Here is a 27,072-nt window from a genome sequence, read left to right as displayed (position 1 = left end):
AACATGCTTCGCATCATGACAGTTGATGCGAGATACCCTGGGAGCACCCATGATGCATTCATCCTACACGAGAGCGCTATATCTGCCATGTTTCAGCAACAGTCAGAAGGGCAGAGTTGGCTGCTGGGGGACAAAGGTTACGGCCTCGCCATCTGGCTCATGGCGCCCCAGACCGAATACAACATGTCGCACATTGCGATGTGCAGCATAATAGAGAGGGCCAGTGGCATGGTGAAGCAGCATTTCCGATGCCTGGACCATTCTGGAGGCTACTTGCAATATTCCTCTGAGATTGTCGGTCAGTTCACTGTTGTCTGCTGCATGCTGCACAACTTAGCCATCATGAGGCAGTAGCAGCTGGTAGTAGTAGACCCACCTGAGGTGAGAGTGGCTGATGATGAGGAGAAAGATGCAAATGACGAAGAGGAGGAGGAGGAGGACCAGGAAGCCATGCAACTACCCAAACCCGGAGCGTGACGGCGGAGGAGGCCAGGCCGGCGTGCATCTTTAATGATTGCTCGAGCCTTGCGCCAGCAGCTCATCCATGAACGCTTTGCTGCCTGAAGGCTCAGCGGCAACTATTCCAAATGGACCACGTTTACTGTTTGGACCTGTTCCATAATGTTGTGCTGTGTTAATGGAACAAATGATGGAAATGATTATTCTTTAGTTCAAAAAGTTGTGTTACTAATGGAACAAATAATGGAAATGATTCAGTTATAATATAAAATATATTTTATTCAAAACTTTAAACATTTGTTTGTTTTTAACTTAAATTTAATAAAAATATTCTTGTATAAAACTTTAAAGTTTTCAGTTAAGATCACTTACAAACTTTTAAACTTGTAAATTTACATCATTTACAAAAAACCTTGAACTTGAGAACAGTTACAACAGTAACAACAACAGCAGCAGTGCATTAGTGAGAAATGACATTGGCTCAGAAGATCAAGATGTTGAATCAGTTTAGGTGGAGATAAGAAATAATAAGGGGAAAAAGTCGCTGGTGGGCATAGTCTATAGGCCCCCTAACAGTAGCTACACTGTTGGATGGTGTATAAATCAAGAAATAATGGAGGCTTGTAAAAAAGGAACGGCAATAATCATGGGCGATTTTAACCTTTATATTGATTGGACAAAGCAAATTGGCCAGGGTAGCCTTGAGGAAGAGTTCATCGAGTGTATCCAGGATAGTTTCCTTGAACGGTACGTTGCGGAACCAACCAGGGAGCAGGCTATCTTAAATCTGATACAGTGTAATGAGACAGGATTAATAAATGATCTCCTAGTAAAGGATCCTCTAGGAATGAGTGACAATAACATGGCTGAATTTCAAATTCAGTTGGAGGATGAGAATGTTGGATCTCAAACCAGCTGAAATAAGAGACTACAAAGGTATGAAGGCATTTGACAAGGTGCCAAATAAAAGGTTACTGCACAAGATAAAAGTTCACGGGGTTGGGGCTAATATATTAGCATGGATAGAGGATTGGCTAACTAACAGAAAACAGAGAGTAGGGATAAATTGTTCATTCTCGGGTTGGCAATCAGTAACCAGTGGGGTGCCGCAGGAATCAGTGCTGGGACCCCAACTATTTACAATCTATATTAACGACTCGGAGGAACGTAGCCAAGTTTGCTGATGATACAAAGATGGGAGGAAAAGCAATGTGTGAGGAGGACACAAAAAATCTGCAAAAGGACATAGACAGGCTAAGTGAGTGGGCAAAAATTTGGCAGATGGAGTATAATGTTGGAAAGTGTGAGATCATGCACTTTGGCAGAAAAAAAAATCAAAGAGCAAGTTATTATTTAAATGGAGAAAGATTGCAAAGTGCTGCAGTACAGCAGGACCTGGGGGTACTTGTGCATGAAACACAAAAGGTTAGTATGCAGGTACAGCAAGTGATCAGGAAGCCCAATGGAATCTTGGCCTTTACTGCAAAGGGAATGGAGTATAAAAGCAGGGAAGTCTTGCTACAGTGGTACAGGGTATTGGTGAGGCCTGTAAGGGGTTTTCACAGGGTTGTTGTTGTGCCTTGGGTGTCTCTCTCTGGGCTTCTGCCCTCACAGCTTATGCCTGGCCTGTGAGGTACCCTGAGTGCTGCAAGAGCACCCCTGGAGAGACTGTGTCCACAGCTTATGAAGGGGGTTTTGAGACTCGTGCGTCCCCACAGCTTATGCCTAGCCTGTGAGGCACCTGTGAGTGTCAAACACTCCTAACCCCTTCTTCCCTAGCCTGTGACACACAGTTGAGCGTTTTCGAGGCGCTCCTAGCTTCCCTTACACGGTTCTGACATAAGACTCACGATCAGGAGATGTAATACAATAGAACTGAGACAAGGTGATTCCAAGAGGAACTTTAGGCTTCCAATTTATTTGGCAAGGTGTAACTCAACAAACAGCAATACACCAACAAAACAATCCCCCTAAATCCCACTAAACGGACACAACGAAAATCTTTACACCAGTTTAGCAGTACAATGTCCAACCTCCCACCTTTCCTGGCCTAACTGAGTTGGGAGTTCTGGGGACCAGAGGTTATACTCACTACTGTGCCTTCTGCAGTCTGGTGGTTTGTTTCTTCTATCTTCGGTGTCTTCGGACACTGGTTTTCCTTCCGTGTCGAGAGGCCTGTGGTTGTGGTTGTTGAATCACCAGGGCAGGGAAAATCATCACTCCTCTCTTCTTCACTACGTCAGAAACCCTTTTTTTATAGCCAGATTATCCAGTCCGCCTCTCCTGCTGAAGTCGATTCTTCTCATTGGTGGACTTTTGATTTTGAAAAATGCAACAGTTTGAGGTTTTTAGGTTTTTTTCCCCACTGATCTTAACCTACTCAAGGTTTGAGTGGGTGTTGATTGCATTGGCCTCCTGTAGCCATTGTGCTAGTCTGGCCTGAGCCAGATATTTCTATGCCTGATGAAAAAGGTGTTGGAATATGTATGTGGCATTGTTTAAATGCTTAATGTTTTCAAGGGGCAAGTTTCGAGGGTATACAGTTCCCAGACAATTTGATTAGTTCCAATGTCCAAACTGGCCCTTTTGATATTGACGCCACCCCTTTTCTTGCAGACCTTTAAAAAAATCCCAAATTCGATTAAAGTTCATAGTTTCTTCCATGTGCACTTTAGGATTTCAAACTTTCTGGTAGATAGTTCCAAATTAAATTCCCTTTCCTATGAGTCCAAACACTGGGGGGGGGGTCTCCATTTGTGTCCCAAAGTTTTCCTTCCATCGGTTTCAATTCACAGCACAGACTGATCCCACAGCCCTTTTCCTTCTGGGTAAAATGAGGGGGTTTTCGTCCTCCCCTACAGGCCATACCTGGAATACTGCATTCAATTTTGGTTTCCGTATTTACGAAACGATATACTTGCTTTGGAGGTAGTTCAGAGAAGGTTCACAAGGTTGATTCTGGAGATGAGGGGGTTGGCTTATGAGATAAAAGTTCACGGGGTTGGGGGCAATATATTAGCATGGATAGAGGATTGGCTAACTAACAGAAAACAGAGTCAGGATAAATGGTTCATTCTCTGGTTGGCAACCAGTAACTAGTGGGGTGCCACAGGGACCAGTGCTGGGACCCCAACTATTTACAATCTATATTCACGACTTGGAAGAAAGAACCGAGTGTAATGTAGCCAAGTTTGCTGACAATACAAAGATAGGAGGAAAAACAATGTGTGAGGAGGACACAAAAAATCTGCAAAAGGCCAAAAATTTGGCAGATGGAGTATAATGTTGGAAACTGTGAGGTCATTCACTTTGGTAGAAAAAAAAATCAAAGAGCAAGTTATTATTTAAATGGAGAAAGATTGCAAAGGGCTGCAATAGGGGTACTTGTGCATGAAACACAAAAGGATAGTATGCAGCTGCAGCAAGTGATCAGGAAGGCCAATGGAATCTTGGCCTTTACTGCAAAGAGAATGGAGTATAAAAGCAGGGAAGTCTTGCTACAGTTATACAGTGAATTGGTGAGGCCACATCTGGAATACTGCGTGCAGTTTTGGTTTCCACATTTATGTAAAGATATACTTGTTTGGAGGCAGTTCAGAGAAGGTTCACAAGGTTGATTCTGGAGATGAGGGGGTTGGCTTATGAGGAATGGTTGAGTAGGTTGGGCCTCTACTCATTGGAATTCAGAAGAATGAGAGGTGATCTTATCAAAACATAATGGTTCATGAGGGGGCTTGACAAGGTGGATGCAGAGAGGATGTTGCCACTGATGGGGGAGACTAGAACTAGAGGGCATGATCTTAGAATAAGGGGCCGCCCATTTAAAACAGAGATGAGGAGAAATTTCTTCTCTGAGGGGTGTAAATCTGTGGAATTCGCTGCCTTAGAGAGCTGTGGAAGCTGGGACATTGAATAAATTTAAGACAGAAATAGACAGTTTCTTAAATGATAAGGGGTTATGGGGAGCAGGCAGGGAAGTGGAGCTGAGCCCATGATCAGATCAACCATGACCTTATTGAATGGCGGAGCAGGCTTGAGGGGGCATATGGCCTACTCCTGTTCCAATTTCTTATGTAAGCGAGTGTATAAGCGTGCTTTACATACATAAGCGAGTTTTACATAATTGGTCAATGTTACAAACCCTACAGTAAGACAGAGGAACTCCTGATTCCTCAGAACTTCCTAATACTGTTGAGCCCTACAATCTAGACCATTTATCAGATCAATTCACTAGCTTCAGTATCCACTTTCGTGACCATCTGTCTGTCTCCACTCTAGTGACCATATTTTATTCCCTTACTGACTCCATAGGTAAAGGAATGTGTATTTGACTTCCTGTGAGAAATGTTACGGGAGATTCTTTTTTGTAATTATGTATATACGTGTGTTTTAAAATCATCTCAAGTGACACTTTAGTTTCTCTGAAGAATACAAGGGTAGAATTCCAGCCCACCATTTTGTCCGCACTATGACTCCATCTCCAATCCTGGGACCGGGACCCTGCTGCCCCAAAAGGGAAAGCCACAGGTTTGTCTGGGTTGTCTGCGTTGGGCCCAGCATCCCCTCCGATGTGGGGGGGGGGGGGGAGATGGGGTTGGGGTTTGAGGGGGGGGTTGGGTGGGTTGGGGTGGGGGGTGGATGGATTGGTTGGGGGAGGGTTGGGGTTGGGGGGGTGGTGTGCGGTGGTGGGGTTGGGGGGGGTTGGGGGTGCGGTGGTGGGGTTGGGGGGGGGTTGGGGGTGCAGTGGTGGGGTTGGGTGGGGTTGTGGGTGCGGTGGTGGGGTTGGGGGTGCGGTGGTGGGGTTGGGGGTATGGTGTGCGGTGGTGGGGTTGGGGGGGTGGTGTGCGCTGGTGGGGTTGGGGGGGTTGGGGGTGCGGTGGTGGGGTTGGGGGGGTTGGGGGTGCGGCGGTGGGGTTGGGGGTGTGGTGTGGGGTTGGGGGGGTGGTGTGCGGTGGGGGGGTGGTGTGCGGTGGTGGGGTTGTGTGCGGCGGTGGGGTTGGGGGGGTGGTGTGTGGTGGTGGGGTTGGGGGGGTGGTGTGGGGTTGGGGGGGTGGTGTGCGGTGGTGGTGTGGGGTTGGGGGGGTGGTGTGGGGTTGGGGGGGTGGTGTGGGGTTGGGGGATGGTGTGGGGTTGGGGGGGGTGGTGTGCGGTGGTGGGGCTGGGGGAGTGGTGTGCGGTGGTGGGGTTGGGGGGGTGGTGTGCGGTGGTGGGGTTGGGGGGGTGGTGTGGGGTTGGGGGGGCTGGTGTGCGGTGGTGGGGTGGGGTTGGGGGGGTGGTGGTGGGGTGGTGTGGGGTTGGGGGGGTGGTGTGGGGTTGGGGGGGGTGGTGTGCGGTGGTGGGGTTGGGGGGGTGGTGTGGGGTTGGGGGGGTGGTGTGCGGTGGTGGGGTTGGGGGGGTGGTGTGCGGTGGTGGGGTTGGGGGTTGGTGTGCGGTGGTGGGGTTGGGGGGGCGGTGTTGGGGGGTGGTGTGGTGGGGGTCGGGTTGTGGGGTGGTGTGGGATGGGGTTGGGGGGGTGGTGTGCGGTGGTGTGGTTGGGGGGGTGGTGTGGGGTTGGGGGGGTGGTGTGGGGTTGGGGGGGTGGTGTGGGGGGGGTGGGGTTAGGGGGGCGGTGTGGGGGGGTGGGGTTTGGGGGGCGGTGTGCGGTGGTGGGGTTGGGGGGGTTGTAGGGTTGGGGGGGTGGTGTGGGGATGTGGGGTTGGGGTGGGGGTGGGGTGGGAGGGGGTTGGGGTGAGGTTGGGGTTGTTGTGGAAAAATATTTCCGAGACTGTGTAATATATATAAAGAGAGGTTTATTAAATCGGAGACAAAGCTTTGGGAGAAGTGTTAAAGACCCCTGTCTTTGAACCATCTTCTCAAATTGGTATCTGCAGTGAAGTTCTTTTATCTTACAAATTACGTCACTTTACAACACGTGCTTTAGCACTACAAAGCTGTTACTATCGAAGGCTAAGCTTTTGATATTAACCATCCTGCATTGTGACAGGGCAGTATGAACAAGTGCAGGTCTTTTGACACCGGTATAAACAAACATATCCAGCACTTAACTCTCCAGTGTTCATTATCTCACTTTCCTATCTGCATTAACACAAGGCCAGCATACCTTAAAGTCTAACTGTTTTTTTTATATCGAGCATAATGCATCAGTATTGTCCCTTACAAAATACATTTAAAGGGGAAAATAAAACAAATGTTTGGTCCCGAATACTAGTCCAGTATATGTCCAAAAATCCGCTCCAACAGGGTTTGGTGTGGGGTGGGGGGGTTGGGTTTGGGGAGGGGTGGTGGGGTTTTGGGGGGTTGGGGTTGGGGGGTTGTGGGGGTGGTGGGAGGTGGTGGGGGTTGGGTTGCGGGGGGTTGTTCGGGTGGGGGGGTTGGCGTGGGGCTGGGGGGGGGTTGGGGGGTTGTTGGGGGTTGGGGTGGGCTGGGAGGGGTTGTTGGGTTCAGGGTGGGGTGGGGGGTTTGGGGGGTGGGGTTGGGGTTTGGCCAGGACACCGGGGATAAGTCCCCTGCTCTTCTTCGAAGTAGTGCCATGGGATCTTTTACGTCCTCTTGAGAGAACAGATAGGGCCTTGGTATAATGGGCCCAAGTTTCCACATGATTTGCGCCTGATTTTTAGGAGCAACTGGTGGAGAACGGACTATCTTAGAAATCGCAATTCTCCACATTTTTTTTTCTGCAGTTCTAGTCAGGTAGAACAGTTCTACTTTGGAACAGAATTTTTTCTTCAAAAGGGGGCGTGTCCGGCCACTGACGCCTGATTTGAAAGTTTCCACAGTGAAAATGTACTCCAAACTAAAGTAGAATGGAGCAAGTGAAGATTTTTGTAGAACTGAAAAAACCTGTTCTACACATTAAAAAATCAGGCGCAGGTTACAAATTAGGCGTCTAGAACGAGGTGGGGGGGAGGGGGGGGTGGGGGGGAAGGGAAGTCATTAAATTCTATAATAAATCCTTATTTATACTTATACAAATATTATACAAATAAATCCAACCTGAATAAACAGTTATAAGCAAAGAAAAGATTCAATAAACCATCTTCCTACCTGTATGAAAGTGCTTCAGGCAGGCCTTTCGGGACCGAAGGCTGAACGGGCTGGCCCGAGATTTACAGGTAGGTGGCGTTGGGTTGGGTCGGGTCGGGGGAGAGAGAGAGAGAGAGAGAGAGGGGGGGAGAGAGAGGGAGAGAGAGGGGGGGAGAGAGAGAGAGAGGGGGGGTGGGAAGAGAGAGAGAGAGAGGGAGAGGGAGGGAGGGAGGGAGGGAGGGAGGTCAGGTTGGATCCAGTCCGGGAGCGGGAGTTGGGTCGGGTCCAGTGGGGGAGGGGGGGGTCGGGTCGGGTCCAGTCGGGGGGGCGGGGAGCGGGAACAGGAGCGCAGGTCGGGTCGGGTCCAGTCGGGCGGGGGAGGGGGGGGGGGTCGGGGCGGAACGGGAACAGGAGCGCGGGTCGGGTCGGGTCCAGTCGGGTCGGCGGGGAGCGGGAACAGGAGCGCGGGTCGGGTCGGGTCCAGTCGGGGCGGGGGGGGGGGGTGGTAGCGGGTGTCGGGTCTGGTCCGGAGGCAGGGGGAGGCGGGGAGCGGGTGTCGGGTCTGGTCCGGAGGCAGGTGGGGTGGGGGAGCGGGTGTCGGGCCTGGTCCGGAGGCAGGGTGGAGGGGGGGGCGCGGGGAGCGGGTGTCGGGTCTGGTCGGGGGGGGGAAGCAGGAGCTGGCCGTGGGAGGAGCCTTATTCACACAGCCCCAGTGAGGCCATTCGGCCAGGGCTAGGGGCTACGTGCTTCGGGCCCCTCCCACACAGTTCGGGCGCCTGGAGCTACTGACCTGGCTCCGCCCCCCTACAGCTCGTGCTGCGCTGCAGGGAGGTGGAGAATACGGAGGATTTTTTTAGGCGCACTTTGTGGCGCGAAAAACGGGCGTCCAGGTCGGGACTGCGCCGTTCTAGGCGCGTGTGGAAACTTGGGCCCATAGTCTCATCCAAAAAGCAGCACCTCTGACAGTGCAGTGCTCCAGTAGCACTACACTGAAGTATCAACCTAGATTTTTTTTGTGCTCAAGTCCCTCTCCAGGACCCACAACCTTCTGATTCAGAGGTGAGAGTGCTATCCACTGAGCCACTGCTGATACTTTTTGTCGGCATTCCATAATGATACTCCTGTCAAGTAGTTTGTACAACATCACTTTACATTTTGATGAAAGGTCATCAACCTGAAGCGTTGGCCTGGAATTTACAGTCCTGATGACGGTGAACTGGCCTTTGAAATTGACCACATCTTCAGGATTTAGTGCATTCACAGCCGAATGCGGTAATCCTGAAGTTGCAGTTTCAGTCACTGCTCCTCCACAGGCTGCACTGTGCCCCCCCCCCCCCCCACCCCCACCACATACACACAGCCGGCAATCAGTGAATTCTCTCAAATTATGGAAACTGACACAATCTTCAGCTCTTCTGCGGTATTTATGCTGTTAACTACCCCATTAAAAGTTAGACCTTTTTGGATTAGGTGCAACTGGGGTTTTAACAGCGTATTGACTGCTAAAGGTTATGGTCCTGAAAAACTAATTTTAATTTTGTGCAGTGTCAAATTTATCTATTTTAATAAAAATTTAAATTTTTAAGAAACTTAAAAAAAATGTAATTAAAAAAAATCTTTGTTCACCTTTATTTCAGGTTTGCCTTTTCCCCATGTGAGTGCCCCACTCTTTGTTTTGCTCTCTCTAACATTTTTTGAAAGTTATCATTTTAGGAACTAACCCACTTCTTGGTTCGCGGTCCATGAGAATTCTGCATTTTGATTGGCTGCTTCGACAGCTTGTTGATGTCACAGCAGCTCTTCGCTGGGAATTGCCATTAACTTCCATTGATTTCAACTACGCATCATAAAACCTTAAATTCTCGACACAGAGATCGCAAGATCTTTGTGCGAAACTTACTTCGGGGCCAGCGGTGAATGCCTTTGCTTCGCCACTGACTGCAAATTCCGGGCTGTTAACTATGTTTCTCTCTCCACAGATGCTACCTGACCTGCTAAGTATTTCCAGCATGTTCTGTTTTTATTGCTTTATTTTTCTTTGAGATGTATACCTTAAAAGCAAGGTACAATTATGCAGCTGTTAACATTATATTTGAAGGCAAGGTTAGAAAAAAATGGCAAGCTCAGTTAAGGAACCCACAAACTCTGTACATTTTTCTCACTGTATTTGAATTGTATTTGCAGGAGCTAAAGTTGAATGATGACCAGTATGTGAAAGACTTGCAGAAATCAGCTGAAGACATTGACCTGTTGTTGGAACGGATGGAAGAACAAGTAAAGACCTTAACTAAATCCTCTAGAATGGAACTTAGACAGATAGAGGTGAGAATTTTGGCCAGTTTTTATTCTCTTCTCTTCTGTTATGTATGTAAACATTGTAACTATTTAAGACTTGCCACCAGAGGGTGCAACTGTTGGAGGCCCAAGGGTCACCTGCACCCCTCGTGCAAGGGAGTAGAAAAGGTTTTCTGCCAGGCTGTTTAGGTACTGGAATTGTATTAAAGAGACTAAGGTAACATCAGTTTTAGTTCACAGTAATCAGTCTTGTGGAGTTCTTCCATACTTAACAATTGGCGACGAGTAACAGATTATGAATTTTCACGCGGTCATGGCGGCCGTTGGTATTTTAGAGAGATTTGTAGAGGATGATGATTAGGAAGCCTTTGTTGAGCGTCTCGACCAGTACGTCGTGGCTAATGAGCTGGATGGGGACCATAAAGCGATCAAGTGCAGGGCGATTCTCCTCACCGTGTGTGGGTCCACAATATACAGCCTCATCAAGAATCTGCTAGCACCGAAGAAACCAACGGAGAAGACATATACAGAGTTGTGTACGCTGGTTCGGAACCACCTCAAGCCAGAGGAGAGCATTTTAATGGCCAGGTATCGCTTCAACACGCACCACCGCTCCGAGGGCCAGGACGTGGCGAGTTATGTCCCCGACCTGAGACGCCTTGCGGGAACTTGAGAATTTGCTGGATTTTTGGGGGAAATGCTGCGGGACTTTTTTGTGCTTGGCATCGGCCACGAGGTCATTCTTCACAAGCTGCTGTCTGCCGAATCCCTAGACCTGAGCAAGGCCGTCACGATAGCTGAGGCATTCATGTCCACGAGCGATAATACCAGACAGATATCTTCCCAGCATCGAAGCTCACCGGCAAGTACTGTGCATAAAATAATGTCGCCAGCATATGGCAGGGCCTATGTGTCTGCAGTTGCAAGACCTAGGATGACTGAGTCCGCCATCGGGTGTGAATGCAAATCCATTAGCACCATGTTGGCGCTGCGGGGGTAATCATCGAGCCCATCAATGCCAATTCAAACACTACGTGTGCAAAGGCTGTGAAACAATGGGGCACCTCCAGCGAATGTGCAAGAGTGCTGTGACTCACCACGTGGCAGAGTCGGCAGAGGATGATCGATCCAGCGCGGATCACGCAGAACAAGAGAGGCAACTCAACCCGAGGAAAAAGTGTATGGGGTACACATCTTCACCACCAAGAGCCCTCCTATCATGCTGAAAGTCAAATTGAATGGTATTCCGGTATCAATGGAGTTGGACACGGGGGCAAGTCAGTCAATTATGAGCCAGAAGGCTTTTGAGAAACTGTGGGGCAACAAGGCACAAAGGCCCAAACTGAGCCCGATTCAGACAAAGCTGCACACCTACACCAAAGAACTCATACCAGTCATTGGCAGTGCGGCAGTTAAGGTATCGTACGATGGAGCTGTGCATGATTTATCACTGGATTGTACCAGGCGATGGCCCAACGCTATTCAGCAGAAGCTGGCTGGGAAAGATTCGATGGAACTGGGACGACATCAAAGCACTATCTTCAATGGATGATGCCTCGTGCGCCCAAGTGCTGAGCAAGTTTCCATCGCTATTTAAACCAGGCATCGGCAACTTCACAGGTGCCAAGGTGCAGATCCATCTAGTCCCCGATGCAAGGCCCATTTATCACAAGGCTTGAACGGTTCCATATATGATGAGGGAGAAAGTCAAGATCGAACTGGACAGACTTCAATGAGAGGGAATCATATCACCAGTCGAGTTCAACGAGTGGGCCAGTCCGATTGTTCCGGTGTTGAAAAGCGATGGTACGGTCAGAATTTGCGGAGACTACAAGGTAACGATCAACCGAGTCTCGTTACAAGACCAGTACCCGCTACCCAAGGCGGATGACCTGTTCGCAACGTTAGCGGGGGGGGGGGGGGGGGGGGGGGGAGTCGTTCACCAAGTTGGACCTAACCTCCGCCTACATGACACAGGAACTGGCTGAATCTTCGAAAAGATTGATGTGCATCAACACGCACAAAGGACTGTTTATATAACCATAGGTGCCCTTTTGGGATTCGCTCAGCTGCTGCCATCTTCCAGAGGAACATGGAGAGTCTGCTGAACTCGGTTCCGCGCACCGTTATGTTTCAAGACAACATCCTGATCACCAGTCGTGACACCACTGGACACCTGCACAACCTGGAAGACTAGACAGAGTGGGACTCAGGCTGAAATGCTCCAAGTATGTTTTCCTGGTGCCAGAGGTCGAATTTTTGGGGAGAAAGATTGCGGCAGACAGCACCAGACCCACGGACTCAAAGATAGAGTCCATCAAGAATACACCCAGATCACAGAATGTGACGGAGCTGTGTTCGTTCCTGGGACTCCTCAACTAATTTGGTAACTTTCTATCTGGCTTAAGCACTTTGCTGGAACCATTACACATGTTGCTACGTGGGTTTGGGATAAATCTCAAGAGACGGCCTTTGAGAAGGCCAGAAACCTACTTTGTTCAAATAAGTTACTTGTACTGTATGACCCGTGCAAATGATTAGTGCTAGCTTGTGATGCATCTTCGTAAGGGGTCGGCTGTGTGTTACAGCAAACCAATGTATCGGGCAAACTTCAACTGGTTACATACGTGTCTAGAAGTCTGTCTAAGGCTGAAAGAGCCTACAGTATGGTCGAGAAAGAGGTACTAGCATGTTTTTACGGGGTTAAGAAAATGCACCAATACCTACTTGGACTTCGGTTTGAGCTTGAAACCGACCATAAACCGCTCATTTCGCTGTTTTCAGAAAGCAAAGGTATAAACATCAATGCTTCGTCCCGCATCCAAAGATAGGCACTAACATTGTCCGCCTATTATTATGTTATGCGCCACAGACCAGGTACGGAGAACTGTGCTGATGCCCTCAGTTGGCTACCATTGTCCACTACCGGGGTGGAAATGGCACAGCCCACAGACTTGCTTCTGGCCATGGATGCTTTTGAAAGCAAGGGGTCACCCGTCACTGCTCGCTCGATCAGGGCCTGGACCAGCCAGGATCCTGTGCTATCACTTCTAAAAAGTTGCGTCCTCAATGGGAGCTGGTCGGCCGTTCCTGGGAAATGCAAGATGAAATTAAGCCGTTTCACCGACCCAAAGATGAAATGTCCATCCAGTCGGATTGTCTCTTATGGGGTAATCGCGTGGTTTTGCCAATAAAAGGCAGGGAAAAGTTTATACACGACCTACACAATATCCACCCAGGCATAGTTATGATGAAGGCTATAGCCAGGTCGCATGTTTGGTGGCCCGGCATTGACTCGGACTTAGAGTTATGCATACACCAGTGCAATACGTGCTCACAATTGAGCAATGCACCAAGGGAGATTCCATTGAGTCTGTGGTCATGGCCCTCCAAACCGTGGTCCAGGATCCACATAGATTTTGGTGGCCCCTTTCTCGGAAAGATGTTTTTAGTTGTAGTGAATGCTTACTCTAAATGGAGTGAATGCGTAATCATGTCATCCAGCATATCCTCTGCCACCATTGAAAGCCTCCGGGCTATGTTCACCACCCATTGCTTGCCCGACATTCTTGTCAGTGACAATGGACCGTGTTGCAGCAGCTCGGAATTCAACGAGTTTATGACTCGCAATGCCATCAAGCATGTCAGGTCTGCCCCGTTTAAGCGCGCATCCAACAGTCAAGCAGAACGGGCAGTCCAAACTATCAAGCAGAGCTTGAAACGCGTGATGGCAGGCTCCTTGCAGACCTGCTTATCTCGGATTCTGTTCAGCTACCGGACGCAACCTCCCCCTGCAGAATTGTTAATGAAGAGAGCACTCAAAACCCAGGCTCTCCCTAGTCCACCCGGATCTAAATGATCATGTGGAAACCCGGCGTCACCGGCAAAACATGTACCACGATCGCGCGGCTGTATCGCGTGACATTGATATTAACGCCTTGTTTGTCCTTAATTACGGTCATGGTCCTAAATGGGTCGCTAGCACTGTCTTGGCCAAGGAGGGGAATAGAGTGTTTATAGTCAAACTATTGAATGGACAAATGTGCAGAAAGCATTTGGATCAGACCAAACTGCGGTTCACCGACAACCAGGAACAACCTGAAGAGGACATCACCATCATCGACCCACCAACACACACCCGACCAGCAGTCGACCTCGCTGTCAATCAAGAAGATGAACCCACCATTCCCAACAGTCCTGTCAGACCAGCCGCGCCGCAGTGCAGCAATGGTCCGACCGACTCACCCATGCTAGAGTTTGAACTCAGACAATCAACCAGGGATCGTAGGGCCCCGGATCGTCTCAAATAGTAAATAATTTGTATCAAAGACTTTGGGGGAGGGGGGTGGGGGGAGTGATGTTATGTATGTAAACATTGTAACTGTGTAAGACTTGCCACCAGAGGGCGCAACTGTTGGAGGCCCAAGAGTCACCTGCACACCTCGTGCAAGGGAATATAAAAGGTTGTCTGCCAGGCTGTTTAGGCTGTATTAAAGTGACTAAGGTCACATCAGTTTTAGCTCACAGTACTCACTCTTGTGGAGTTCTTCCATACTTAGCATCTTCCATATGACCTGGTTCAGCTGGGAGAACAGGATGATCTGAGCTGTACTCCATTACTGCCAAAGCCATTTCATTGCAACTGTCAAGGTGAGTTTATAGTGGTGAGAAAGACTGTTTTTCTCTCACCCTAATCCCAAGCAGTATTAAATAACGAGGTGCTCCATAGATCATTGACTTAAGACATCTAACCCTACTATGGCAGATAAAGCTGAGTGGTAATACTTGATTCTGTAAACATCTGGTGGAGAATGTTTTTTCAGTTATCTTAACTGGAATAACAGTGGAAACACCACAATTTGCCTCAGCATCATTGGTTTAAGGAGAATTTAAAAATGCGTCAGAATTCTCACTCCAAATTCTGACCAAGTGAACTCCTAGTGAAAAAGTGTACATTTGGACATTGGTTGAGCTTAGGATTGTGCTTGGTTAATTCGCCAAAAGTCACTCAATGAAGAACAGGCATTTCGGTGCGGTACTGAAGGGATGCTAATTTCCTTGAAACCACACTGACATAAATCAGTTCTACTTTGGTGCCCTCTGCTCTTTCTACTGCACTCTACTCACCTTAGTCAAGGACCTTGTTCGTTATTTTCTGAGTATTTCAAGTAAACCTGTATTTCCTTTTGTACCTAAGTCTGTTCCATAAATTAGCAATTCTTAAGGCACTTTTATGTTGTGTAGATAGATGGTTGCTGGGAAAACAATGCTCGAGCGTAGATTCGCAACCTCTATTCAAGCCCTGATGGAAGTTGGAGACCCGTACTTCCCATTGGAAATAAAGGAAGGACTACAGCTTCACGGTTTTGTTCAAGCATAGCCTTGATGTCAACTGTAGAGACTAACAAAAGTGTGAGTGTCCTTTACCACTGAGATTCCGAAGTTCCCCATTTTATGTTGCAGACTGCTGTTGACTGTGGAGGATAGAAAGCCGCAGTTAACACAATTTACCTAACATAAAAGTGCCTTAAGTGAAATAGTGGCACTTAGTTTAAGTTTCCTTTGTTTCGAATCATGGGGCATGTTTTAGAAATGAGAGTATGATACTGGGATATAAATAGATTGAGTGTAATATAGCCAAGTTTGCTGATGATACGAAGATGGGTGGGAAAGCAAGTTGTGAGGAGGACACAAAGGGCTAAAAATTTGTCAACCTTGCGCCCAGTTTTTTGGCGATATTTCACCGTTTTTGGCAAAAAAACGGTGCGTTGGGAAATTTGGAGAAGTCTTGCGGTGGCACTTTTCAAATACCGCTGGCCAGAGGGGCACCGCCATGCAAGACTCGAAATATCGCTTTCGCCAAAGTTTGGCTCTGAGCACACCCGCAATTAGGACGAAAAAAATGCCAAGGAAAAAGCTGCGTTGCAGCCCTTGAATCAGCGGTAAGTATGAAGACCTGAAAAAAGGTCGGCTAAATGTTTTTATTTTTAAATTCTTTTGTAACAATTTGTTAATTAAGTGTCTTGTGAATGTTTTGTGATTTTAAATTTTTTTTTGTTTTTTGCAATTTACTTTTTGGTGTTTACCCCCACCCCCCCCCCCCCCACCCAAGGCCCAACTCGTGGCGGTATCGACCTCAGAGTAAATTTGCAGAAAATTTGCGGTTTGCACCATGAGTCCTCGTGCAATGCCAATTTTTACCGCTGCGCAAATTAAAGCTTGAATTTACGGCCTTATAGCGATAGCTTTGCCATAACAATAATTTGGGTAAAAAAGTACAATTATTGCCGAGAACCGAATTTCTAGCCCATAGAATCTGCAAAGAGATATAGACAGGCTAAGTGAATGGGCAAACATTTGGCAGATGGAACATAATGTGAGAAAGTGTGAGGTTATTCATTTTGGCAGGAAAAATGAAAAAGCAAATTATTTTTTAAATGGAGAGAGATTACAAAATGCTGCAGTACAGAGGGACCTGGGGGTTCTTGTGCATGAAACACAAAAAGTTAGTGTGTAGGTACAGCAAGTAATCATGAAGGCAAATGGAATGTTGGGCTTTATTGCAAGGGGGACGGAGTATAAAAGCAGGGAAGTCCTGCTACAACTGTACAGGGTATTGGTGAGACCACACCTCGAGTACTGTGTGCAGTTTTGGTCTCCTTATTTAAGGAGGGATATATTTGCATTGGAGGCAGATCAGAGAAGGTTCACGAGGCTGATTCCTGAGATGAAAGGGTTGATTTATGAAGAACGGATGAGCAGATTGGGCCTATACTGATTGGGGGTTTAGAAGAATGAGAGGTGATCTTATTGAAACCTATAAGATAATGAGGGGCCTCAACAAGGTGGATGCAGAGAGGATATTTCCACGTGGGGGAATCTAGAGGGGCGTCGTCTCAGAATAACTGAGATGAGGAGGAATTTCTTCTCTCAAAGGGTTGTAAATCTGTGGAATTCTCTGCCCCAGAGAACTGTGGATGCTGGGTCATTGAATATATTTAAGGTGGAGATAGACAGATTTATGAGCGATAAGGGAGTGAGGGGTTATGGGGAGCGGGATGGGAAGTGGAGTTGAGCCCAAGGTCAGATCAGCCACGATCTTATTAAATGCGGAGCAGGCTCAAGGGGCCAAATGGCCTTCTCCTGCTCCTATTTCTTATGTTCTTATAATAGTAAAAGGGTAGTAAGAGAAGTGGTGGGTCCGATTAGGTGTAATATGCAACGTGGCTCAAGAACCAAGAATTTCTCACAGGATGAAGTGGAGGCACTAGTTACTGTGATTGAGGCCAGATGGCACAAGCTGGACACCAGCAGCGGTCACATAAAAGTTTCACCAAAAGAAATAAAGAAACGATGGAACCAACTTGCAGAAGATTACTGTGCAATGGTGACCACCCCGAGGTCTGGAGACCAGTGCAAAAAGAAGTGGCAGGACCTTGGTCAAGTAGTTAGTGTAAGTAATATTTTCATTTGTTTACTGGAATTGCAATTATAAATGTGACCATCAATATGTCCCATTCAGCAGAAAGACACCCTCTCTAAAAAGCTATACTTTCATCTTTGCAGAGGAAGGTGGCACACAACAAAAGGGAGAGAACTCGAACAGGAGGAGGCCGGGCAAATCTGCACCCACTGACATCCTTGGAAGACAGGGTCACTGCTTTGATGGGTCCTACCTGAAAAAAGCAACCACCACTGTAAGGGGTTTTCACAGGGTTGTTGTGCCTTGGGTGTCTCTCTCTGGGCTTCTGCCCTCACAGCTTATGCCTGGCCTGTGCGGTACCCTGAGTGCTGCAAGAGCACCCCTGGAGAGACTGTGTCCACAGCTTATGAAGGGGGTTTTGAGACTCGTGCGTCCCCACAGCTTATGCCTAGCCTGTGAGGCACCTGTGAGTGTCAAACACTCCTAACCCCTTCTTCTCTAGCCTGTGACACACAGTTGAGCGTTTTTGAGGCGCTCCTAGCTTCCCTTACACGGTTCTGACATAAGACTCACGATCAGGAGATGTAATACAATAGAACTGAGACAAGGTGATTCCAAGAGGAACTTTAGGCTTCCAATTTATTTGACAAGGTGTAACTCAACAAACAGCAAAACACCAACAAAACAATCTCCCTAAATCCCACTAAAACGGACCCAACGAAAATCTTTACACCAGTTTAGCAGTACAATGCCCAACCTCCCACCTTTCCTGGCCTAACTGAGTTGGGAGTTCTGGGGACCAGAGGTTATACTCACTACTGTGCCTTCCGCAGTCTGGTGGTTTGTTTCTTCTATCTTCGGTGTCTTCGGACGCTGGTTTTCCTTCAGTGTCGAGAGGCTTGCTGGTTGTGGTTGTTGGATGACGAGGGCAGGGAAAATCATCACTCCTTTTCACTACGTCAGAAACCCCTTTTTTTATAGCCAGATTATCCAGTCCGCTTCTCCTGCTGAAGTCGATTCTTCTCATTGGTGGACTTTTTGATTTTGAAAAATGCAGCAGTTTTAGATTGGGGTTTTTTTTTTTCCACTGATCTTAACCTACTCAAGGTTTGATTGAGTGTTGATTGCATTGGCCTCCTGTAGCCATTGTGCTAGTCTGGCCTGAGCCAGATATTTCTATGTCTGATGAAAAAGGTGTTGGAATATGTATGTGACATTGTTTAAATGCTAATGTTTTCAAGGGGCGAGTTTCGAGGGTATACAGTTCCCAGACAATTTGATTAGTTCCAATGTCCAAACTGGCCCTTTAGATATTGACCCCACCCCTTTTCTTGCAGACCCAACATACAACTTTTAAAAATCCCAAATTCGATTAAAGTTCGTAGTTTCTTCTATGTGCACTGTAGGATTTCAAACTTTCTGGTAGATAGTTCCAAATTAAATTCCCTTTCCTATGAGTCCAAACACTGGGGGGGGGGTCTCCATTCATTGTGTCCCAAAGTTTTCCTTCCATTGGTTTCAATTCACAGCACAGACTGATCCCACAGCCCTTTTCCTTCTGGGTAAAATGAGGGTTTTTTCGTGCTCCCCTACATAATCCCCCATCTGACACAGTCAGACACCACTTGAGTGTGTCAAAGTTCAGGGTGGTGAGAAAACCCTAGGTCTCCCAAATTGCCCAACTTTCCCCAGTTTAACTCTAAACTGATCCCGTTGATATATATCGTAATTCCTTTTAACGCGGTGCAAAACACAGAATCCAACAGGTTACAATACACGACAGCAACATACATATATGTACTTAAGGTTACAGCAATAATTGTACATTGAATCTCATTTCAGTCTCAAACGTAAAACAAAGAAACCTGCCCTGCAAACTCCCCAGGAGCCATGTATGAAAAACGCAGTCATCCCTGGAAATAACAAAACCGCCTAAGTGTCGCGGTCAAGCTTTGTTTACACACCTTGAGTGTTTAGCAACGGCTCTCCTGGCTGTGTAGTAGCCTGAGGAACTGCGTTCTTTTTCTTTTTCTCCTGAGCTTACAGCTTGTAACTAGCAGATAAGCTACAATCAGGAGTTGGCCGATTACTAAGGCATGCGATCCCACCTGGATCCATGCAGGTATGTCTGCCCGTATTCCCAAATCCCACCATGCTGGGGGTTTAATCTGGGCAATCTCCCCTGCTAGAATTTCAGTTTTCTGCTCCATGGTGTAAAAATGTTTTTGAGACAAATCCACTGCCTGGAGGAGGGCTGTAAGTTTCTCAGGTAGTGGGGCAATGGGATAGCCAAACTGGGCGACATACTGTTGTAGATGGCTGAGGTTGTTTTGTACCGTGAGGTGAATCGTGGAAGGTTCAGGGATGGGTGTGATTCTGGTGTGTGCCACTTGAACCTCTGCCCTGGGTTTAAAGCAAAAGCTGCTGTACAGTATTGGACACCACCTTCCCGGTCCGTGTTCATACCGTTGGGCACTTGTGGTGACACAATATGTCCCACCGCCTACATATGCTACCTGTGGAGGCATGTGGTTAGGGGCCATTACCTCCATTGTGCAATTGATAGGCTCTGCCCCAGCAGCGCTGAACCCGCATTGTGGCCTTGCAAAAGCGTTCAAGTGCTGGGGGCACAGGATTACCTGTGCTCCCCTGCTCCGACAACCCGAGAGGTCTGTACCTGTCACAGTGTGCTCCCACATTGTGACATAAGGTGGGACCTCTTGGAATCGAACATGCACCCCTCCACGAATGACTCCCACATTCTCCACTCGGTACAGGGGTGCTGGTCGTGGGGACGCCCCCATCACGGGCATCCTGACCACCACACCCATGATGGTATGATTTGACTTTCCACAGTCCACCGTCACCGGGTAGGCTTCCGACGCTGCACGAAGTTGGCAAGGACTCAAAACATTATCATAAGGGTGCAGTGCTGCTAAGTGCTGGTTGCTGATCCAGGAGGGGACCTGTCCCTGTCTCAGATCCTCGAGGTTACTCCGTCCCTCTCCCAGCAACCAGGCCCCATAGAGCACGCACACCTCATTTTGGGCGGCTTGATCGGAGGCGTTTCTATCCTCCCGAATCAAGGCGTTTACAGCCCTGGCCTGCGCCTCCAATTGAGAGATAATCTCCATTAAGTGAACTGTCATTGCCACCTCTTCATGGAGCGCGGATCCCACTACGGTATTCTCGTCCCCCAGGACTTTGCGCAACTGATTCTTTAACCCATTTATCTGGAGGGCCAGCTGCATGTTATCCAAACTGTTTATGGTGGACGCCCCGGTGTTAAACCCCGTAAGAATGTCATTTAAAGTGCCACGCCTCTGCCTGCCCGGTTCGGCCCTATCCCACTGTTTATACTAGTCTGTCACTTTGACATCCCCGAAGTCCAGTTCATAGAACTTCCGGAACATCTCCCGCAGCAGAGCCTGGGATAACAGCTCGGTTTCCCAGGGACACCACGTAGGTAGGCGGACTTCTGTCAGATTTAGCACCACTGATGCCACTGCGTAGTGTACCCCCTGATAAAATAGTTTCTCGGTAGGGACCAACACTAAACCATTCCCCGGCCCCCTGGTTGTTGTCGGGCACTCGTGAGGGACGGTGGGCTTGGCCGTGGGTGGGGGTTTTCTTTCCCGAACTACAAGTTCGGTGGCATTTACCGGTACCCGGGGATTGGGGATCACACACGCCTCCCTGCTGCGATCCCATACCACCCCATCCCCGACATCCTGCCACCACCTATAAAAAGCAATGGAGACCCCCTCTGAACACGTGAGTGGATCCCCACATACACAAATACGCCCACCATTTCTCCCAGCACACCGTTACCCCGCCAGATGACCCCATGATGGTTCGGTAGGTATCATTATCCAGACGTTCCCAGTCCGAGTGTCGGTCTCCCATGTCCCTCTTGAGCTTTCTGAGCCACCACCACCGTCCCAGAGGTATGTCCCCTTGGCAAGTTAGGCATACCTTCCTGCCTTCTGTCACTCTCACTCTGGAAGTGGCCACAGTGATCTCCGGGCAGGGGGTGGAGGCCTCTCCGTAGGTAAAGTCCTTATGGTTGGAGTACTTGGTGGAGTTCGATCCCAACCACCCAGGCCATTTCCCCTCGTGGGAGTAGGTGACCCGGCCATCCGCCGCCGGAGTCCCTTCTCCTGTGGTCACTGTCGGCGCTCTGCCCCTGGAGCATCCGAAAACTAGGGAGTCCTCGGTGTCCCCTCGGTGCCCGGTGCAGATCCTTAGCGATACCAGCATCACTAATGTCCAGTAGGGAGGTGTTGACATCTGAAAGGCAAGAAGAACATGGCCTTGCCTTGAGAGACCTCTCCAGGCTCGGCCCACTTAACATGTTCCAAACACAAAAATGCTGTACCCAACCGTCACTGCCTTACCTAAACACATATACTCACAACACAAAGTAACAAAACAGGAAGGGAAAATATACACACCGCCACCCGTCCCCGGGTGGCCAGGCTATATCCTGTCACTGTACAGGCGTCGGCTGACCGTACCCTGGGGACCAGGATGCCCTCCGCTGAGGGGCTCGTATGGTCCCCCTAAATGAGTCTTGTGCTGCCCTCCAAGGCCCTCCCGAGCCCCGGATAATCGGTGGGAGACTCTTGCTAGCGCAACAGAGCACCCTCCCTGTTATCTTTCGCCTTCTCGGTCTGGGGCGGGGGGCTAAGTAAACAGGGGACCATGGCGCCCTGGGCTGTGGTACTCTGTTACTCCTCCTTACATCCACCAGTGCAGAATCCCACGTTATGGGCTGCAATGCTATCTCCTCCACCTCTTGGGCTAGCCCCAGCTGATCCACCATGGGAGGTTCAGCTTCCCCTTGAACCTTGCTAATGGTAGAGCCTTTCTCCCTACTTCTGTTAGTGGGCTGGGAACCTCTACCCAGTGGTGGGATAGCCTTACAGAAGCAGTGAACCAACCCCGGCTGTAGAGCTTCGGGGCCCGATGCCTCCTCTGGAGCCTCCAAATCCACCGGGGCCTGTTCTTCCCCCAGTGCCTGATTCCCTTCCCTTGCTCGAACCCTCTGTTTTTTTACCTCTTTTGGGGTCAAACAATTTACACTGATTAATGTGATACCACTTCACCCGGCGAGGCAGTCGAATCGCATAGACCATAGGGCTAGCCTTGTCGACTATGCTGTATGATCCCATATATAATGCTTCAAAAACCCCGACCCGAGCATAGTTCCTCACCATGACCTGGTCCCCTATCTCCCATTCGTGGTGTTTGCTGGGTTCTAGCAGCAATCGGTTATTCTGATGCTGTCTGCCCATGTTACTAGCAGCCTGCCAGTGAATCTGTTTGAGGTGTTCAAACAGGTTCCTGACAAACCGGTCCCGGTTCACCTCTCGGAGCTGCCCTTCGGTGAGAACCGGCGCCAACACATGCACTGGGGTTCTCATGATCCGGCCCGTCATCAGCTCATGGGGTGAGTACCCTGTGCTCTTTGACTGACTGGCCCGGATTCCCATGAGGACCAACGGTAAGACCTCCACCCACTTGTTCAGTGAGCCTCCCGTCTCCTTGCGCAGCCTTTCCTTTAGGGTCTGGTTCAGGCGTTCTACGGGGCCTGAGGACTGAGGGTTGTAGGCGACATGCCATTTGGCTCTTATCCCCAGCACCTTTAGGGTGGCCTGCATCACCTGGCCGGTGAAGTTGCTTCCCCGGTCGGACTCCAGGATTTGAGGTAGACCCCACCGAGAGAACACCTCCCTCACCAGGATTTTTGCAGTCCCCACCGCGGTAGCTGTTCGGCAAGGGAAGGCTTCCACCCACTTGGAAAACACATCCACCAAGACGAGGCAGTATTTATAACCTCCCTGGGCGGCCGGTAGGGGTCCGATGTAGTCGATCTGGATCAACTGGCATGGTCCCTCTACCCGCCTGACGTGTCCCATAGACGCCTTCCTTTTCTGAGGGTCTGGGTTGTTTGCAGCGCAAACCAGACAGCCCGCACAGAAGTTGCGGACGTCTTCCCGGAGGTCTGGCCACCACCCTGCCTTTTCTACCCATTGCCAGGTAGATTCCGGCCCAGGGTGTCCCGCACCTGGACCCTCATGGGCCAGCTGAAGGAATTCCCTCCGGTGTTGTGGCTGCACGACCCATTTGTCCCCTTTAAACAACATGCCTTCCCGCACAGCAATTTCTACAGAACTGTATGGGCCCCCCGCCTTTCCCCCCATTTTGATAGCAGCCAAGGCAGCCTTCAGGATCGGATCCTGCATCTGGACTACTTTAAGGTCCGGGGCCACAGCCACCCCTACGCTCCCTTGTGTCCCTGGATTGCTTCTTGCTGCTGCTATCCTGCCTGCCTCGTATGGGTCCCATGGGTGACCTGTGCGAGCACCTTCCCTTGCCAGCAGGTCTGCCTGCTGGTTAACTTCCCCCCCGTGGCTCAGTTTTGGAGTGGGCCTTTACCTTATGGATATATACATCCCCGGTTTCTCCCATTGCAGCCACGATCTTTTCTAGCAGGGGTTTGGTCACAAGGGGCTTCCCATCCGCAGAGGTGTACCCCCGGCGTGACCAAATTGCCAGATACTCTGTACACGAATTGCAAGTGAACATGCTGTCCGAGCAAATCGTGTATGGGGTAGGGAATTCCTCTGGGTGTGTGACCACATACATCACCGCCGAGAGTTCTGCCTGCTGGGCGCTCAGGGTGCATGGGAGTTTAAGAGCCAAGGCAATCCCTGCCTTGGGATCCCAAACTCCGCAGCCCGTGAGTCTTGTACCCGCGGACACTGAACTGGAGCCATCAAAGTAGATCTCGCGGCCTGTGGGGTGTATCCCTGCCCGAAATCCAAAGTTAATGTCCCATACTCCCTCCACAGAGCATCTATGCGGCTGCCCTGGATAGATTAAATTTGCTGCGAGCCTGGGCTCGCAGAAGCCCTTGACCTTTAAAGTCATTTGGGAGAGGAGGAGGGTCCAGCGAGTGATTCTAGCACTGCTCACTGTCCCGTCCTTAATCCTCCCGTCCAACAGCATCTGCGTCGGGGTATGATGGGTGAGGAATGTAATGGGAGATATTCCGGTAAAGATCTGAGCTCTCTTTACTGCCCAGTGGGTGGCAAACAAGTGCCTCTCACAATTGGAGTATCCCTTTTCTACATCCGTGAGGACCCTGGAGGAGTACACCACTGGTCTCAGCTGACCGTTTCGCCCCCTGGAGCAACACTGCACTTAAGCTGTCCCCACTGGCTGCCACCTCCAGGAAGAATTCCTCCCTCCCATCAATTGCCCCTAGGGCTGGTGCTACCTGCAGGTCTCTCTTAAGACGGACAAATGCTGCCTCACAGCCCTTGTCCCATTCCCACTCGACCCCCTTATGTAGGAGTCTGAGCAGAGGGGCGGCAGTGGCTGCATAGTCCTCGATGAAGTCCCTACAGTAGCCGGTGATTCCCAGGAAAGACCTTACCCCCGACACATCCCTAGGGACAGGGAGTTCCTGCACTGCCTTCTAGCCTCATCAATGGCCCTTTCTCCTGCCCTTATCGTCAGGCCCAGGAATTTTACCTCTCCTAGACCTATCTGGGCTTTCTTGGGGTTAACTTTAAAACCCCCTTCCTTCAGTAAGATCAGCAGTTCGGCCAGAAGTGGACCGTGTTCCTCACTGCTGTCTGTGAACAACAACAGCTCGTCCACATACTGGACCAGCTGGTGTGGCTGGCTGAAGCCTTTTAAGCAGTTTGCCATGCATTGGTGAAAGATGCTGGGACTATTATGCAAGCCCTGTGGGAGGCAGCTCCATGTATACTGCTGTTCCCGGAAGGTGAAGGCAAACTTGTATTGGTCTTCCCTCCATACAGGGATAGACCAGAACCCGTTGGATATGTCCAACACTGTGAACGTGGTTGCGGATGCAGGGATTTCCCCTATCAGATCCGCAACCGCCGCTACTGTGGGGGCACAAGCTGGGATGTTTTTATTGAGCACCCTATAATCCACCGTCGCCCTCTAAGAATTATCTGGTTTCCTAACCGGCCAAAGCGGGGAATTGACATGGGTGGCTATGGGTCTCAAAACACCCTGCTCGACAAGCGAGCTTAAAGCTGTCTCCAAGACTGCTTCTGCCTCTCGGGGAAAGCCATACTGCTTTTGCGGGCGGGACATGGGATCCCCATCTATTCTAACCTCCACTCCTGTGACTCTCCCACAGTCGTGTTTATGGGTGGCAAATGCTGCAAGATTTGCTTGCACATAGGCCCGGTACTCGGCCGGGGTGTTACCGACCAGAACCTCCAGGTCGCAACCCCCTTTTGGCTTCATTGTACACAGAGTCCCTTTTCCCTGTTTCTTATCAATAACCATGACTTCTCCCTCTGCACCCGTGCTCACTGTGCCCCATAGACAGTGATTCCTCATGTCTATTAGGATCTGGCGAGCAATGATGAAATCAGCCCCCAAGATCCCTTTTCCCACCAGCTCCCAGTTCATCAGGACGCACTTCCATTGTGTTTGGAGTGCTCCTAAATGAACTGCGAGCGGGACTGAGAAAAACCCAGCCTTCTCATTACCTGTGAACCCAACTAGTTGATACGGCACCCCGTTTGATAGAGGTGAGGTTGCGGGGTCCTCCGAATGGACTATCGTGCTGGAAGCACCAGTGTCCAAAAGGTAGGTACCCAATACACCCTCAACCTCCATCTTGACTCAGGGTCGTCCCCAGGGGTCGTATTCTAGTGGGCACAGGTATGCAGGCTGGGTCTGGGCTAGTCACGGCCTCTGTACTGGCAGGGTTGCTGGTGCTTCCCTGCCTGTTGCCGTGGCTACCTTCCCAGTACCCTCCAGTGCTGTCCTCACTGCAGCTACTATCTCGTCAAGGGATGGTGAGGAGCTCGCTCCACTTCCCCCACTCTGGGCGGCTCCTAAAGAACTTCTCCCCCCATATCTCTTTACTGGGCTCCTGCAATCCTTTTAAAATGCCCAGCTTTCCCGCACCCGTAGCACACTCCCTCCTTATCAGACGAGCGGCCACCCTCCTGGTGCCATTCCCTTTTGGGAATCGGGTTGGGTTTTACTTCATTTACCCGACCTTTGGAGGTTTTCTCCTCCTTCTCTCCTCCATTCCATTGGACCAGTGCCAGTTGCCTGACCACTGCTTCTTTGGTGAGGTTGGGGTCCCGGGAATCGAACCACAGTTTTGCCCTGGCCTTGAGCTGGGGCAAGCAGTTTGCCACCAGCATCCTCAGCCAGCGGCCAGTCTGTACCGCGGAAAGATTCGCCCAGTCGAGGAGCTCCCCACAGGCTGCGTGGTATACCACCCACAGCCTGTCCGCAAACGCCTGCGGGGTTTCCCCTGCGAGCTGCCTTGTCCTTTCGACCCATTCGAAAGGACTGCCGTCATCAAAGCCCACAGCCTCAAGGACGGCCCTCTGGACCTCAGTAAATGTACGCTGTCCCCTCCGGCATTCTGCCGGTAGGGCCTGGTACAATTTGCTGTCCAGAGAGAAGAGCAGCAGCTTGGCTGTCTCTTCCTCGTCACACTCATTAATTTCCCCTGCCTGCATCACCTCCATGAAGTGGATAGACGGGTCCCCGCTGCGAGTGAGTTTGGCCAAATGGGCCACCATGGCCCTGAGTGATTGAACTCCATGGGGAATAATAAAGTCGCTCTCCAGCGCTCCCCGACCTTGGCCACCTCCCTGTGGAGGACCATACTTGCGCTGCCTGACCGGGCATAACCGTCCTGGTTCAGGATCTTTCTGCGCTGGTCCCTCTACCTCCGGCTGTCCCACCATATCCAGTGCAGCAGACAGTGCCTGGTCGCCTGATCCAGCCCTTAACTGACCCTCGGATGGAGCCTCACATCCCTGCTGCCAAACGGGACACATTGGTCCTGCCCC

At 50.0% G+C, this 27,072-nt stretch overlaps 1 protein-coding gene across 1 annotated transcript in view; it reads left to right on the top strand.

Annotated features, from left to right (window-relative positions):
• The window catches only part of drc1 (dynein regulatory complex subunit 1 homolog (Chlamydomonas)), a 165,265-nt gene that overhangs the window by 19,559 nt on the left and 118,634 nt on the right, over window positions 1–27,072 (top strand). Inside the window, exon 5 of the mRNA XM_070885107.1 lies at window positions 9,667–9,804. Coding sequence (XP_070741208.1) covers window positions 9,667–9,804 — 138 coding nt within the window. The remainder of the gene's footprint in view (window positions 1–9,666; window positions 9,805–27,072) is intronic.

The sequence above is a fragment of the Pristiophorus japonicus genome, chromosome 7, assembly GCF_044704955.1.
Source record: "Pristiophorus japonicus isolate sPriJap1 chromosome 7, sPriJap1.hap1, whole genome shotgun sequence".
NCBI lineage: Eukaryota > Metazoa > Chordata > Chondrichthyes > Pristiophoridae > Pristiophorus > Pristiophorus japonicus.
This window is presented reverse-complemented; position numbering and strand designations above follow the sequence as displayed.